General features: G+C 30.4%; 1 protein-coding gene across 3 annotated transcripts; it reads left to right on the plus strand.

Annotated features, from left to right (window-relative positions):
• The first annotated feature begins 83 nt into the window (after positions 1-83).
• LOC132934375 (uncharacterized) lies at positions 84-17,576 on the plus strand. 3 transcript variants are annotated; one of them, XM_061000689.1, is made up of 15 exons: positions 84-420; positions 562-710; positions 777-926; positions 3,178-3,449; positions 3,619-3,892; positions 4,002-4,176; positions 5,574-5,674; positions 5,790-6,071; positions 10,477-10,835; positions 12,211-12,385; positions 12,491-12,661; positions 13,322-13,628; positions 13,727-14,028; positions 14,677-15,004; positions 15,117-17,576. In XM_061000689.1, exons 3-15 carry the CDS (start codon positions 834-836, stop codon positions 17,162-17,164), a joined length of 4,887 nt encoding a protein of 1,628 aa, XP_060856672.1. In that variant the 5' UTR covers positions 84-420; positions 562-710; positions 777-833; the 3' UTR covers positions 17,165-17,576. The 3 variants fall into 3 exon arrangements, with proteins under 3 accessions (XP_060856672.1, XP_060856670.1, XP_060856671.1); XM_061000687.1 differs by having other exon boundaries at positions 788-926; XM_061000688.1 differs by having other exon boundaries at positions 562-926.
• Positions 17,577-18,769: the final 1,193 nt, after the last annotated feature.

The following is an 18,769-nucleotide window of genomic DNA, read 5'->3' on the forward strand; positions in this document are numbered from 1 at the left end:
AACTAAGATAATATTATCTAAATACTATCTTAGTTCATGATTTTCACGACTGTGCGTTATCGCAGTGATAACGTAATCGGCTAATCGATGTGGTAACGGTGGCAAATGAACGAGTTGCAACCGTGGTGGTGTTAATCCGCCGCCGTCTTCGACATCGCAAATGATTTTCTTGTTGTCTATTTACAAATCTACAATAATTATCGCGAGTTCGCGACGACTGTTCAATCGGCCGAGTACTGACACTTGCTTCGCGTTTCCTGCACCCCGTTACCGATAACAGATTCCGTGATTTACTGTTCGTTGTGGTTGTTTTGTACACCATTGTTGGTGATCGGTCGCTTTCCATCGTGGTATCCGGGACTATCGGTAATCCAGAAGAAAGACGGGCGCGGTCGTAGCGTACTGCAGTTCTGTATATTGGTGAGTACTAAGTAGGCGAATTCCCGTGTTTACCTATGCTTGATTACAATTACATGTGAATATGACGAGTGTTTTGTCTTCTTGCGGACAATTTTTAATAATAATTGCTACTAGTGTATAATTTTTAAAATACTGTTTCAGGACAGCGGAAATCAAGAGGTTTTTGGGGTTATAGCTGTCGATTTGTGTAGCGGGAATATTCTGCTGCTTCTATTGATTTCGATGAATTTTCACTGTCAACATAGGTGCAACTACCTTAATCATTACTACTACTTCTACTGAGAGTATAGGTAATCACAGTTACACTGGCAACAACACGCATAAAAGGTTTGATACTGTATGGTTTTTACATGAAGAATACTTACAGTTAACCAAACAGAAATTGTTGTCAATTAACACGTGACTGAACCGAAATGGAAGGTGTCCCACGATTGTATATGATTGGCTTGCCAGCCAAACGGTGTGTAAACAACCAGACACCTGATTTTTCATCAGCCTTAAATCATGTAAATATTAAATTATATACATAATATTAAAATTAAGAAAAATGTCATGTTAAAATACAGAATGATTATTCTGAGTTCAGTACACTGTATTTTATGAAAGAAATATTTTTTGTCTAATTTTCGAGTTTAATGTTTTAATGGCATTGTTTTATTATTAATTTTTTACTACTATTCTAGTTTAACAATATTTAAAACTTCAATATGGAACTCATATGTCAAAACTTAGATTTGTATTTTCTGTATTTTCTAGTGATGGGAACAATTGAGAAAAAGTACTTGAAATACTCAACTGTTAGATTTAATTGATTTTTTCGAAAGTCTTGAGTGATTCTCTCAGTATCTAAATCAGCTGAAATAATCTGAGTGATTCTCTCAGGATTAAAATAAATTGATGTAATCGAGTGATTCTCACAAAATTACAACCGGCTAGTGTCTAAATCTAAACAAAACAATTGATTGAAAATTAGTTATTACTAATTTCTATTTACTAGGTTATTAATTTATTGTAATAAAATAATATTAATAACCTATCTAGTATCTACTTATCTATTAATTTTTCACTCTTCTCTCTCATACTTATAATATAAAAAATATTTGCAGTTGAGTTGAGTAACTCATAATCAATTAAGCACATCAATTTATAATTTTTTCCATTGGGTTTTTTTGGTATTTAATCTCTTGAAATGAAACAGCAATAAAGCAAGTGTTAACCGCACATAGTACGGATAAGGACAACTACACATATACTAAAACAAGTTGTTGTACCTTGTACACGATATTTTATTTCTTTTCTAAAATGTCTAATAGGTAATACTAATCAATTTAAGAGCTAATTGTCTAGCGAGTATAGAATAATGTGAGTTGTACTGAGTGTAATGAAATACTAAATTGACTGAGAAGTTTCTTTTGAGTGAATCTCTCGATTGTTATAACCTCTTGATTACTCACTTCTCAATTGTTCCCATGGCTAGTGTTTTCTAAAATATTTTGGTGTTTGATATTTATACAAAGCAATGATATCACGAGTTAATATACTTAAAATAGAGTACCTAAATTTAAAATATGATATCGAGTGGTCGTTATAATATTATCAAATTAAAGTTAATTAATTAATAAATAATTATTTTTTAAGCAAGAAAATTTTCTAAAACTTTTAACCAAGTTATGTTATCAATTTTTTTTCAAATTAATTTAGGTAGGTATATTTAATTTAAATGTCATAAGATGTTTGAATAGGAACCAGAGCTGTAGCTAGAGTAAAGCTTGGTGAAACTGGCCTGGGCCAACAAAAAAAAGGCAAAAAAGACATAACAAAATATATCTATGTTATTATTAATAATATATTACATTTTATTTAGAATATATGCAAAATAGTTGTATCTACCACTATGGTTATTAGTAATAAATAAATAACTTATTACTTTATTACTATAGTTCAATAATCGAATGTCAGATATTTATCAGTGGAGTAATAAATATATGGACAATTGGCTAGACAGTGATATTATATTGTTATCTTTAAGTCGAGTAAATATTTAAACAAATTCAATCAGTTGGGAAAATTTTATTTTATAAAAAATATTTTATGCGTTTTTTATTTTATTCTATTATATTTGCTAATAAGAAAAATATCAACCATCTAAAGTAGAATTAAATTATAGTAAAAAATGTTTACTTTAAAAATATAAAACGTGTTTCAAATGTTTTTTTCAATATTTATTTATTTATGGATCTGAATGTAATTTGTAATTTAGTTTAAAAAATTGTAAATTGTTGAAGTGAATCGTTGTAAATGAGAAGACTATTTAACTTGAAGATGAATTATGTTTATCATTTTTATTATTACTATTAGAAATAAAATTAATTTATTTATATATACACCCTTTGTGTGTAGTTTAAGGAGGGGGGGAAATGTACAAGGGTGGTAATATGTTAAATTTCTAGGAGTGCTGATGAATCTTGCTGCAGCTCTAATAGGGACTTACATTTAGTTTAAGTAAGTTATGATAATTTAAAAATGTATAGTTTCAAAAAGGTCATAACTTGCTTCTTAATAAAAATATCAATAAAAGCATCTGAGATGCTCTAGATAATAATCTAATAATTTTACCTTTAAATAATTTTATAACATATCAATTCACCCTAATTTTAGAACTTACTTAGTAAAATGTATTATTATGAATGTAAAATTTGCCACTTTAGCTATTGTGCGTATGTATATTGTATAATTTATAGTTTATATTTTATGCAGCAAATACAAAAATCATACGACCGAGATCCCAGTTTGTATTCTGCTGACATGGACACATTACTTGGACTAAGACAATCTGCTATGGACGTTGTGATGTCATCTGTTTGCACTGTAGAAGAGTGCACAGCATTAAAACGTTACTATGCACACCTTGTTCGATTAACGGATAAGTTTCCTAAACTGATGCAGCAACAAAGTGTTGGGCTAAAGGAATTTTCTGATGACGTTGAGGTTGCAACGGCTACAGAACCAAAACCGTTGATGTTTAAATGGTGAGTATTCATAAGTTATTACAAGTAAAATTCAATGTATTTTATAGTCAATACCTAGTTATATATAGACAATTACTACTGTAGTCTTGAATTTAAGTACAATATTTGTTTATGATATATAACTTCATCTTAATGTTTTAATACTTAATGCCATTTATTTAATGTAAAGGAAACGAGCTCTTGGTGGCAAAACAAACCTGCAGAATCAAGTGAAAAATGATATGGACTCCAAAGTGGTAGTTGATTGTGGCAACATCGGGTATGAGATGAGGTGTGTGCTGTACAATGTGGGTGCAGCTCATAGCCGGCTGGCTGCAGCGCAGGACAGGTCACCACCATTAGTATCTTCCAATATGCCAACTACAATTGATGCGGAAATTCCATCAAACAATGCCCTTAAGATAGCTTGCACACACTTGCAGTGTGCTGCATGGGCATTTCAGGTATTTTTCTATGCAATAATCACATATTCTATTAAAAGATTTGAATAATTTTTGAGTATGTGTTTTGTGCTAATATATTAATTGTGTATTGCACCTATTTTGTTCACAGCAATTGCTTGGTGGCAATGGATCCAATAATGAACTAACTAAGTGGAACCATCGACAGCAGCCACAAGTTACAAGCCGCGCAGTCCTTGAATTTGCATACAATGTGACACTAGCACAAGCACAAGAGTGCATACTGGAGAAGAGTATGATGGATGGCCGAAAATCTCTTATAATAGGTATTAACATAAATAAATAATGAGTCGTCGTGGGACCCATGGCAGATGTGAAACATCAAAATTATTTTGTATAGAAGATATGCATGAAAATTGAAAGGATGGTTTATTAAAGGAGATAAGCATTGCATAATCAAAAACAAAATATTCAGATTTTTTTAAGAAAAATTCTTTATTTTTTAGACGCATTATTAGGGCCGTTTTATGTGGACGTGTATAATTTGCGACATATTGTACATACACGTTTTCAGTTACATTGGTTAAATTGATGGTGTTTTCCTTGCCGGTATGGTGCATATGAAGTATGAACATCAATCTAAATTAAAAACGTGCGTATAAGATATGTCGCGTATGATATGCGTCCATGTGATACTTGCCTTACATGTTTTGCGCGTGTGGCGACACCATATGACAATCGTTTATGCTACCCGCCACATTAGATGTTTCACATCGATAAATAAATAATAATATACAAAGAAATTCTTTCTTATAAATAAATACGGTTGAAGTGTGCTAGCCTACCAATTTTCGAGAAACTGTATACAGAGTGTAACAAGAAGTCCTGACAAATTAAAAAACCTTTCTTCTATTCAATATTTTATAAATTTTTTTTAAAAAACACATTTTATGCTACATATAAAATATAACATTTAATTTTTATTTTTTATACTGAAAATAAAAATTTAAAATCTAGTTAAAATTTTTTTGAAAAGTTCAAAATAGCGAATTTGGAAATCTGGTTTTTAGAAAACTTAGACTGTAAAAACATTTATCTAAGTGGTTTATATTTTATGATTTTTAAAAGTCAACATTCTTTTTAACTAAGACATCAATTTGAAATGTAATTTTAATAATTCAAAAAAATATTGATTAGAACTAAAGTTATTTAATTTGTCAGGTCTTCCTGTTACTTCCTATATTATTAAATATAATACTATATTGGCTAGGCAGAATATTGTATGTGTAATTTATATAGATGTTTGTGTATGTAACCTGTGGCTATCATCCTCAAATATTAATAGTAAAGTACCTAATAATTTTACAAGCAAATAAAATCATTTTTCAAAGTAATTATTTTTTATCTGTCATATCAATTAATTGTGAAGGATTTAAAATTAAAAAAAATATGTAAAAATATAATTTTTAAACCATTCAATATTTTTAATAATTTTTTTTTTTTCGAAATGTTACAATGTTCTGAATTATTTGAAAAAGGCAAATGGTTATTTCAAATTCATTTTTGTAACAATTAGGTATTGCATGAAGTTAATGCTTACTACAAAAGTTGGCCAATTTACAAACTGTAATGTAGGTAGCTCCTTCATAACTATAATAGAATATAAAATATTATTATTATTATTATTGGTATTGATTTCTTGGTATTATTACTATCAATGTAGCTAAAGTATCAGCCATGATATGTGAGTATTTTGCTGGAGCGGTGGATGCAGTTCAAAGAGTGGAACGTGAGCCATATTGTGTAAGCACTAGCAGACTTGAGGTGAGTAAAGGCTGTAGGATTAGACTCAGTAGTCATATTCTCAAATACAGCTAACGCTTGAGAGTTTGTTTTTATTTACTTATCGGTTGACAAACTATTATCCAATGTGTTACAGAAATGGCGACTATACTCTGAATTCAAGTGTCGATATTATGGTGCTGTAACTGCCCTATTCCAGGGCCAACACGTCCAGGATCAACTGCAGCAAATGGGGATCCGTGTGTCATATTACCGGCGAGCAGTGAACCTGTTGGGTCGGGCTGGTTTGATATCAGAAAACGGTGGTAAGACGGCGGCTTCAATGTTGAAAGATGAAGATTCGGCAGACGATGACTACTACTATTACTTAGAATCAGAACATGGACGCCCAGGTGCTGGTCGATCTGCAGCTGCCAAAGTAAGACTATTCAAGGAATAAATTACTAAAATGTTAAGAGGACACTACACCCGCATGCGCTGTCAAACAAGTAACATGGCAAATTGTATGTTCTGAATAATTCAAATAATAATCTGAATAATTTATTATTAATTTTAAAGCAAGTTATGCGTATTTTTAAATGCACAAACAATTTTAAATTTTAAAATACTTATAACTTGCTTTTCAATTAAAATATAAAAATAAAAAAACCCTACGAGGTTCACTATATATTCTCACTTCTAAATTTGATAATAGGTCAATTCGCTCCAATATTAATCATAACAGAGTTAAATAGATTATTCAGAATGTAAAATTTGCTATGTTTTGTGTTTGTAAGTCAAAGTCACCACATGTGGGTTGCCCTCTTAACGCATGTCCTCTTAACCTGGATTTATTTATTTGTATACATTTAAACTGGTAGAAAAGAATTTATAAATCTCAAAATTTAAAAATAATTATTATAATTTTTTATGGAGTTGACTATGCATAGTATTGTTGAAAATGCCAATAAATATGTACCAGTATATACAATGCAAGATTGGATTAATATTTTTGGTATAGCTTGTTCAAATAAACTTCAAAGTAGAGGAAAAATTTACAAAATTAAAGAGTAAAATGTGCTAATTGTAAACGTAAAATTTGTCATGTACGTTTCTAAGACGAAGACAACAAATGATCGTGTGGCGTCCTCTTAATGAATAATGACTATGGCTAGCTTGTGCATGTTACTATTAATCGCTAGTAGTCTCATTGACATGCTTGCTTAAGAGGACGCCACACCCGAATGTGTTGTCTCTGTCTTAAACGCGTAACATACCAGATTTACGCTACAAAAATCACGTCTTTATGCCGTTAGTTTAAAAATTGGAGTGAATTGACCTATTATGAAACTTGATGGTAAGAACATTATCTGTGTTTTGTTGGATATTTTTTTTACGATAATTCAGTTTTTAAGTGAGTGATAAGCATTTTTAATTTACATTTATTATACACGACAGAGACAACACATGTGGGTGTGGCGTCCTTTTAAAGTAGTTTCTCGGTTATTTGAACAACTTCCTCCCTAATCTCTCCCACACTACAATATTTTTGGCGTATGCACATATCACCATTTCTCCACTTATGTTCATTGTTCGTTGCTCATTTATATCTCTTACTATTTTTTCGAGAGCTAGTTGAAATAAAGTAGGAGATAGCACGTCTCCTTGACGCAAGCCAGATTTTACCTCAAATAGTTTCAGGTCATTTTGTAGAAATCAAATTTTACAAATTGTTTCTCATTACACATTTTTATCAGATTTATATTCTTCTTTGGTATTTTGAGTAGTTTTAATCCTTTCCATAGTTAATTTCTGTTTATACTGGCATACGCTTGTTTGAAGTATATAAATACTAAGTGTAATTCTACATCAAATTCTAGTATTTCTCCATAACTTGTCTGAACACAAAGACGTGGTCGATGGTTGACTTGCCTTTTCAAAAACCACATTGGTAACTTCGATAATTTCTTTCGCATATAATTATTATATTCTTTCTAAAATTGTTGAGACTAATAACCTACATCCAATAAAAAAATTCCTCTATAGTTTTCCGTTGGGTTTCCTTTTTTATATATAGGACAAACTATGGCAATGTTCCATTCGTTTGGAATTCTTTCTGTTCTCCATGCACACCTAAAATGTCTGTTGATTTCTTCCTTAGCGCCAACCTTATGCAATATGCAAATATGCAATTGCATAGAAATTTGCGCTCTAGTTATGAGTAATTGAAAAAATACAAGTGAAATCATTGGGTCCAGCTCATTGTAATTGCCTATCTTATCCGTGTAAAAGTTCCTCGATTTACCAACCTAAGATTTTATTTTTGAAATTTAATTTATATATATTTGTGTGGTTTTATGTGTTAGGACGATTAAAGTATCAGAATTTAAATTTAATGTTTAGTTTTTTAAATATTAAAAATCTTAAACGATACATTTTTGAGTTTTAATTTATATTAAACTGGCATGACCATAACGCGCTGTTTAATAAAAATATCACTTTTAAGATTTTTAATATTTAAAAAACTAAACATTACATTTAAATTCTCATACTTTTATAGTCTTAACACATAAAACCACACAATTATACTAAATTAAATTTCAAAAATAAAATATTCAGGTTGGTAAATTGTTGTATGAAGCGAGGATGTATAATATAGGCAATTACGATGAGCCGGGTCAAATTATGTCACGCAGCTATTCTACATTTCTTAATATCTCTTTAGAGAAGTAATATTTTTTTTTACATTGGATTTTTACCAAATCATTTCATATAGCCATAGTTACAATAATTTATCATTTAAAAAAAATTTAAAGAAACTTTTTTTTTGTGTTGTATGCTCTTTTAAGTTATACTAGTTAAATAAAATTATACGCTCATCATTTTCTGCTATTATACATTTGAATTATGTTGGATGATGTTATTTGAAGAACTGATGAAAGTATCAAAAGTAATAGATATGAAGTTTGGTTCATTTTTAGCCTGTTCTTTATCACTGTTGTAGGCAGCTTTGTATTCTATTTTTTTTTTCAAGTGATTTTGATAAATATCTTCCAACTGTAACTTTTGTTCCAAGTTAAAACCAGAATATTTTGAGCAGATTTGGTATTGATCTTTTTTAGATTTAAAAAAAGAGTAATTATAATTAATAGAAAAATAACGTAGCGAGGTACATTTTTTTTATTATTTGTACATTCCTCTCTGTATAACTATACATTTTACCAAGTCTACTATCCAAGTAAAATTTTTAGTTGTTTTATGAGAGTAGTGTTAGTTTGAGGCAACGACTGAACATTTTTAATATACTTATTAATTTCAGTATCATATTTTTATCTGTTGTGTGTTTTGTAACATTCCCAATAGAAGACTGTCTTTGAAAATTCCCCGATTTTCTTTTATATTGAATAGTATTCAAAACAACTTTTGGACAGACTTTATATTTCCCACTGCTATTTAAAAATTAATATGATTTAGAATTAGTTTTTAAAATGTCGCCCATTGTATTAACTTGTCACCCTTTTAGAATGAACACATCCATATTAAGCAACAAGAAATATTTTTTTCTTAGTAATTTAACAAACAATACTTAGAGCAAATTTTTGTTCTTATGACTTGAGAAAATATGTTTGTACATTTAAAGTTACATTTGCTACAATCAATTTCTTGAGGAATTTTTGGAGCATACATTTTATTGGTACTATATTATGTTACATAAGGTAGTCTGATTTTTTTTTTTGCAATATTACATTTCCATTTACTTGGATCTTTTTTACACTATATTTTTTTCAGCTTGTATGACTGTTTTGTTGGTCATCATAATCTGAGATAGTAGACAAAGTTTTATCTGACAAATAATCCAAAGATACTAAATATTCTTGAATTCCAACTAAATTACATTCTCCAGATTTAAATTTAATGACACTCACAGTTATACAAATATAACATTTAACTAACATAATTATATTTATAATATTATGCAAGCACATACACAAAACAATTGTGGGGGGGGATTATCTATATATATAAATCAATTACACAACTATTAATTTTCGGTGGGTTCTTTGTTTTCCCCCTGTATACAGTGCCTGACATTATAATATGTATTTTAGTTTTAATGCTTTAATATTTAATTATATTATATACTTATTTTTATAATTGATCAACCGTCGTGTGTGTCTAGTATACGTCTAATATTATAGTTTAACAGACAAAATGTTAAAGTGTTCAAATAAAACTGAATTAACTTTTAATGATATTGATTGCATTGCTATGAGTCGTTAAGATAGTATCACAGATATTATTTTATATTAAGGAATCTATACTGGTATATTTGTTAAGTTTAATAAATATTGTCACAATAAAATAAACCTACAAAAAGTTGCACTGAACATATTGCTTATTAAAAAGAATACTAAAATCAATATTTTGCACATGGTGCATTTTAATACTCTCAAAATAATATTATTTTAATGGCATACTTAGGTATTAATGATTTAATATAACAATGTATAAAATACTTTATAAACTAATTTTAATCAAAAATGTTGTGTCTTTTAAATAAACGCCTATGATATTATGTATAGATGTCTTTTTAATTTAGGGTTCATATCTTAGTAATATACATGTCTAATGTATAATGTATAATAATTAATAGTGGTACACTGGTAAAAGTAGTAAAACATCTTCTTGTAAAGTTGGTTAAAATAATTCTAGTTTTATTTTGTATATTCTATCACACTTTCTGTTCAGACATTTGTTAAACCTGTTAAAATAACTACTACTGTTGTGTGTATGAAACATTAAAAACTTACTATAATAATAATATTATTATTTTAATTTGTAAGGAATTGGAGATGCGCAGAGATACTTTGTCATTTGCAATGGATGTGGCTGCGGCTAAGTGGCGAGCAGCTAAGTCAGAAAATGAGCTAATCTATCATGAACCTGTAGTGCCTGTACTGTCCGATGATGACGATAGTGATTGTTTGGGAAATACCTTATCAAAAACTGGTACTCATCGTCGTCAATTGGATAGGGTCAAGGGCGCATCTCTGGTGAAGCCTATAGCATTTGGTGTTGATGATCCAGACCTATTAGCTGTTGTTTTGGTCACCAATAATAATGAATCATCTAGTGTTACTACTACTTCCTTATTCAAGGATTTAGTGCCGACAGTTACCCGTCACCGAGCAGCAATGTACAGGTTGGTATTAAATTTAGTTAACAACACTCTGTTTCTGATATAATTTCTCACGAATACTTTAAACAATCTACCTTTAGACATATTAGATGGACTACAGTTCTACATATTGAAATATAAAATAAAATATCAACATGTAGTTGAAAATATGGTATAAAAGCATCTTATAATAATAAAATTAAATTGTTCAAAAAACTTACTTGAAAATATTCAATAATTTTAAAATAAGGGAACTTGTAATTTTTAGTAAAATACTAAACACATTATTCACACACTTAGTCCAAAGACCAATCAATTTCCATAAGTAAATAATCTATTATCGTTTTAAAGGTATTAGTTTTATTGATCAATAATTTATTTAATTTCTGGGTTGATAATAAACAATTTTTCTGGGAGTAATATAATATTTTTATTAATACATTTGGCACAATATTATCTTAGCAAAAAGCACGTTTTTTCTGTTAATTTAATATAAAACATTTAAATGTAAAATATATTTTAGCTCTAAAGTGTTTAATTAAATTTAGATCTTCAATTATTGATATATATTGATAATAAGGCATTATATATATTGAGTCATTAAAAAATTAAATTTTTGTGTTAAAACTGTTATTTGTGCTTAAAAATGCAATAATATTGATCATAATTTTAAGCAGCCTTATTGTAGATTCACAACATTTGATTTATTATAAATTAAATTTTTTTAAGTATCAGAACAAAGTAATATATTAACTTTATTATTTCTCATGACATATGCTACAATTAAATAGTTGTTTGGATAGACAACAATTTGATGTATCTATATTATATTTTAGAACATAATAGATATAATTACTACAATTACTAAATATACTTTTTTCTATCAACAACTATATAGGTGTTGATTTTTAAAAAAACATAAATTTTATACAATCACTTTTAATTACTTATTCATCTCTCCATACAAAATTCATTAGTGAATATATCACTGATACCATCATTTTAAAACAGCTAAAAATATATTTTTAAATCTGTTTGTGACCTAAAAAATATAAAAATTTAACATTATATTTGATATAGGTATTTTTTTCTTATCCACTTGAGTATGTATTGATAACTTAAATTGATATACAAATACCTATGCTTTATTCTTAAAACCTATATTAACATTTTATATTTAATTTAATAGTTGACCTTTCTAGAAAAACAAAAAACTAAACTAAATATTTTATAATTTACTGAGCCTTATAACCTAATAAGGTAATTTTATTTTTAGTACAGTTTAAAAGCTTAATGTAAAATAGTGAGGTATGTTTAGTTTAAATTAGCATGTAATAATACTCAAGTACCAATAATTAAAATACATAATCATATCTCAATCATATTCTGATTTTAATAGAACAGAGAAACGCAACCTTGAAGCAGATATGCAATCATTGTGCCAGGAAGCAGATGACCGATTGAATGAATTTTCTGACACATTACATCTGGAATGCTTAGAAATGTATAAAGGCTTAGATTCAGAATTCAGTGATGGTGGTAAAGAGAATAATGATGTTGCAGTTCTCCCACAAGTAAGCACTCACTTTTATGTTGTTTTTTAGTCTTATTGATTATTTCAGTTGTTGATTGTTATAAACATATTCTTTTGTGTCATTTATGATTGTTGTGGAAAAAAGCAATTAGTAAATTGTTGTGCTGCTTACCAAGCCATGTTGCAACAGCGACAAGAAAATGGAACATCATCTATTGCAGATGAAGAAGACCAGTTGGATATTGACATGGTTAGGCTATCAGCTGCAGTTCAGGCTGTAGATGGTATGCTTGACGAAATAGACAGATTACTAAAGGTATTATATATTTATTTATTAATAATTATTATTTTTGCCTTCCCACTGGGTTATTTTTGACAATATGTTGACAATAGAGAATTTATTATTATGGATTCTATTTTTATAAAAGATATTTTTACCAATAAACTTTATAAAAAAAAATAATATTAAATTTGGCAAGAAATAAAAATGATTAGAGTAGTGCTATAGTATTAAAAAACAATAAAATCCACTAGGAATAATTAATTCTTATTAAAATACCTACATTTAAAACTAAAATACTATTTATTTATCTGTTTTATCTCCAGCAGTTGCTTATTCATGACTATATTGTTTGTATTTTTTGTATTTAGTACAAATAAACTTATCTACATCTTTTTATAATAACAAATTAAGTAGTAATCGCCATCTAATAAGTTTTATGTATTTTGATAAAACTCTGTAACAAAATATGACACTTCACTTTGAAACATAATATTTGTGTTTTATCATGTTTAGCAGGTTTTGTTTCTGTTACTCTGTATAAACTTGTATACCATATTGATTGTGACAAATTGGTCCATTTTTACGAGTTCAATTTTATTTTACTATATAATATGATTGCGATTTAACTAATTTATTACGTTTATTTGGCATTTGTGTCTGCTGACAATTTGTATGGTGTAAACATAACCAAAGACCGAAGAACTTGGTGACTCCGAATATCGACGCACAGTAGGTCGTCCATACGATTACTCTGCTGGTCGGATGCGTGAATTACGACGCGAGGCTTCCCGATACAGGGAAGCTCATGTAGGCCGTGCACGGGACAGCTGGGTAACTCTTAGTCGAGCTGTTCGGGATCGCCGTCGCCGGGACCTGGAGCTACTAGCATTGCCACCAACTGAACTCGCTGCCCGCTTACCACCAGCTCGTCCTGCAATATCTGTAATCGCGTCAGAAGTTGCCGCCTCTGGCTCTGTTGAATCGTCTTATGATGTAGCTGGTGAGTATTATCACTCCAGGGCAAATCAAGTCATGTAATATATATTATAGTATAGTATAATAAACTATGGATATGATTTTTTTACCTGCACTCCGTAGAGTCATCGGACCAAAACGAAGACTCTGAATCGGACGATGGTAGTGATAGTCGATTACGGATGTTGCAACGAGAATCAATAAAACGTTTGGATCGGCTTAATATGGTAGTCGGAAAAATGAAAGAAGTGCGTGAGCAGCGGCAGACACTCTTATCCCGGCTTCGAGACGAAATGAACCGAGAGGATAAGGAAGCTGCAGCCGCAGGTCAGGAAGATGCAGATATTCTAGGAGAACTGCGTGGATCGGAAGTTGATGCGACGGTGGCAGTGAAAAAAAAGTTGGATGATCGGTATGGAAATTTGGTGCGTATTAATATGTATTATTACATCTTTATAAATACAAGCATAATTAGTATAAAACTTTATACAACTGAATATAATATTATCAGTGTATACAGTATAAATATGTATGTATCAATAGGTCAGTTCAGTTTTTCTGAAAGATGACTGTTTAATTAACAACAGTCACTAGTTACAGGATGTTACCACATCAATTTTATAAGACAATTTTCAAAGCAAACTAGTTAATTGATACATATATACATATATTTTTCAAAGCTACATAGAAAAATTAAAGAAATGTATCTGATGTACCACATTAATTAATTTACTACGCATGAAATGTGGTAAAATGTGGCTAAGTATTAAATTGATAAAATTAAAAAAAAATAAAACATTGTATCAGTTCTCTTTCATAATATAACATATTTTGTATTTTTATTACATTTAATTATATACATTTTTTAATACATATTAGATGATTGTACACAATTTGGATTTAAATATATTAAAGTCTCCCTCTTTTTAGCAATTCTTAATAATATGTTAAATTGATATGTTGTTGTTTTTGAATAAAACCTATAAAATCTTTTTAAAAATAATTTTTCCAATTTTGGATTCATTTTTTGATGAAATGATTAATATGTAGTATGTCTATGTTTGCATTAAAAGGTGAGCATGATTGATCAGAATCTGACAGCTCAACTAAAAATTTTGGACGCTGTGAGGTCGGCGTATGCACGAGCGGCACCTGAACGTCGGGCATTTGCTAATGCCATGCAACGGCGACGGACTCTAGTGTCGTCATTATTGGACGCTTTTGAAAGTTTTGTGGTATCCAATGGAGGGACACCATTAGAAACTTGTAGTGACACCGTGGCGGCATCACCGACCTGTGGTCTACTCCCAGATGCAGTTCTAGCGGAACGTTGCGCAAAGGGTTTGGATTTCTACCAGCGGTTGCTAACTAACGTATCAAAACTGTTACAACGTGTAAAAGGTATGTCATTCGTTAGTATCTTATCAATTCTATACTGTCTAATCACCTCAACGCAGTATTAAGTTTGCTGTTGTCTATATCCTTAATTAATTGTATGTTTTGTTTCCAACAGGTACTTGCCAAGTGCAGACCGAACAGCGAGATCAGATGATAAAACAACACCAAAAATGGGAATCCACGACACAACAGACAGATGACGACCCCACCGCCACAATTGGTGGTCTTGATGATTTACTTGCTGCTGTCTCGGGAATTGATGATCAAGATCACCAACAGGAAGACTTGGCTGCCTTGATTGAAAGCTTTGGTAGTAGTGGTGGGCTTAATAAGCCCGTTGCACCTCTTGGGGGCAGCCACTGGGATGAGCAGCATAACCACCTTCGTAGACTTTCACCTCTTGGATCTGAACAGCAACAACAGCAAAAACAATATTATCATCAGTATCGTCATAATCAAATACATCTACCAACGTCGTCTTCATTTAACCCCAGTGATGGAGGCATTCCTTACTACGGTGGTCATTTGCCTTCCACAAAAGGAACATACAATCGTCTCAACAACAGGCAGCAACAGCCAGCATCAGCAATATTAACTAATTATCCATATGCAGCCGCTTCAACCGCACTAACAGTACCTGTAAATTCTTCTACTCCATCACTCCCTTCTTCTTTATCATCATCATCATCATCTGTGCCATATAACTATTACAATTATCAACTACTCACGACAAAATCATCAGGCAATCCTACACTACCTTCACCAACATACAACAGTATAACTGCAACTACTACTGGTGATATTGATTTACCAATGACGCCTATGATGAATGCTCTCCATTTAAGTGATAACAATGGTGTGAGTAACCAAAACAATATTTCTTCATATAGTAGTGGTAGTGACGTATTCCCGAATGCAGCGGCGGCAGTTGCAGTTTTGCAACGACCACTACCATCACAATACACTGGTGGTATTGGTTATGGTGCTGCCAGTGGTTATGGGTATCACCATCCTCATACATTATTAGCATCGCGACAGGAGCAATATTATTCACCACAGAAGTACCAGCAACAAATCTCAACCACCAATGCTGGTGCGACAAGTGTTGGAACAGCAGGAGTATTTGTACAACAAAATCAACAACAAATGATAGGGGGAAATAGTGGTTTATCTACTGGCATATCACAGTCACCATTGCCGATGTCTTCACCTCCGATTTCGTCAGCTACTGTTAACAGTTGTGGTTTAGCAGCAATAGTGCAACAGTCTACCACCTCTGGTGGTACATCAACTGTTGGACATTTTTATCATCAATTACCATCACAACTGCAGCAACAACAACAGCAACAGCAACAACAACACCAGCAACAGCAACAGCAACAACAACACCAGCAACAGCAACAGCAACAACAACAACAGCACCAACAACAGCAACAACAACAACAACAACAACAACAACAGCAGCAGCAGCTGCAAAAACAACAACTTCAAAATTACCAACAGCATCTACAGGAACAGAAACCACAGCAACAACATCCACAACAGCCTCAATTGTACCAACAACAATTGTATCCACAGCAGCAGCCTCAACTGTATCAACAACAACCACCTCAGATATATCAACATTTACAGCAACAGCAACAGCCCCATCAATTAACGGCCACAGTAGGAAGTACTACTGGTAATTTTTACTATCCTTCACCGCTCCAGCAACAATCATCCCAACTGTATCAACCACCACAACACCAGCAACAAGTTCTACTCCAACCAACGTCATCGTCTGGCGTAACTGGGAGTTTACAGCAATCACCATTATTGTCAAACAACAGCGTTAGTGTCGGCAGTAGTTATTATCAACAACTTCAGCAGCATCATCCCCCAACAACAGTAATATCAGTACCAACAACCCTTAACAATTACATTTATCAGCAGCCGCCAATGGCGGCGGTGGCCTTTAACCAACATCAACAGCAGCAACAGTACTATCAACAACAGCAGCTTCCTATTGCTGGTGATGGCGGCTTGGCCACTATGACATCAACTGCCACACCAATCTTAAATTTGTTGGATGACGATCTATTAATATCAGGCCCACCACCGATTCAACCTGAAAAAATTGGTGCTAGTAGTAGCAATGATGCTATTACTACATCAGCCAATTAACAGTAACAATTGACGTGTCTGTTCGAATAACAAATAGCGGCGCTTATAATTTTAAACTATTAAACTTTTATAGTACTTGTGCCACATTTATCTTTTTTATACGTGGGTGAATATGTTCGTTTTATCAATATAAATTACGATTTGCAATGCTAAAATCAGTTATCACCGCGCATTGTGATTTTTATTATCTTATATGTATTTCTATTTTATTCCATTATGATTATCTTTAATATTTTATTGCAATACTATTATTTCATTTATTAACATATATACATATATATTATACTATATATATATTTTTTTTATTATGTGTGCTGGTAACTGGATTGGTTGCGATTGTTATTATTTTATTATGTATAGTGGTTATTATTATTAATTATAAAATAATTTTATCTATTACATACATGCTCATTGTTTTTTTTTATTTCACACATAATTAATCTATATTTAAATTTTAATACACGTAATTGTAATAATATATTGCATTATGTTTATAAATTATAATAAATTATAATATAACCAAATTACCTACCTATTTAATAATTTTGTCAATTTTAAATGAAAGTTAATGTAATTTTGATAACTCGATATATAATTGGCCTTAGCTTTAATAAAAGTACAAAATTAGTTTTACAAACATTTACATAATTTAAAAAATAATTAAATTCCATTAAAAAAGTGTAAAATATGTTTATTGTTATTTACATGTTAATATTGAGATTATTAATAAATTATTTATATACTTAATATTATATTATAAATTATAATACTAATGGCCAATGAGTAATAATACTATAAAAGTAATATTTTTAATTTAAATGAATATACTATAATAATATATAATTTATATTATATAATAGTAAAATTAATATAGGTTCCACTATGTAATAATCAGAAGAATAAAATTTAAACATTTTTCCTCATTCAATTTTAAAAAGATCATTGAGTAATGTAAAAATTATGCTTAATGTTTTTATTTGATGTATCTGCTAATGAAATACATCATTATTCTAATCATATTGCGGACTTTAAAATATCATTAGTTTTCCTAAAGTAGGTAATTTAATAAACTATTTGTTTTTTTGTTGAGTCCCCAGCGAAACAAATAACAATAACAGCCCAAAGTGTATACCTAAAAATGATATAATACTGGTAGGTACCAAATAAATTATATAAACTATAGACAATTAGCTTTATCAATAAGATAACCATTGATTTAATAATATACATAAATCCCAATGGGATTTTGTCCTCAAAAATACGTTATACGGGAATAATGATCCTGTTCTGTATATATTTTTTTTAAATATAATTTTCAAATTTTATAGAATTACGGAAAATTTAAAAAACCGACACCTGTCCACCAAATGCATTATCATGGCTAATCTGTGTATTATAAAACTAATGTTTTAAAAATTATTAAAAGTATCGTATAACCATGGTTCTGGTTTTAGGTGGTTACCACTTATCAATTCGTATTTCAGGAGCACAATATTGTGTCCAAAAGTGCAACATCCAGATATTTACTCCACGTTGTTAAAAAATGAGTTTTTCATGGAAGAAATATTTTGGTTGAAAAATAATTAGAAAAATCGTATTATTATT

The sequence above is a fragment of the Metopolophium dirhodum genome, chromosome 1 (assembly GCF_019925205.1).
Source record: "Metopolophium dirhodum isolate CAU chromosome 1, ASM1992520v1, whole genome shotgun sequence".
NCBI lineage: Eukaryota > Metazoa > Arthropoda > Insecta > Hemiptera > Aphididae > Metopolophium > Metopolophium dirhodum.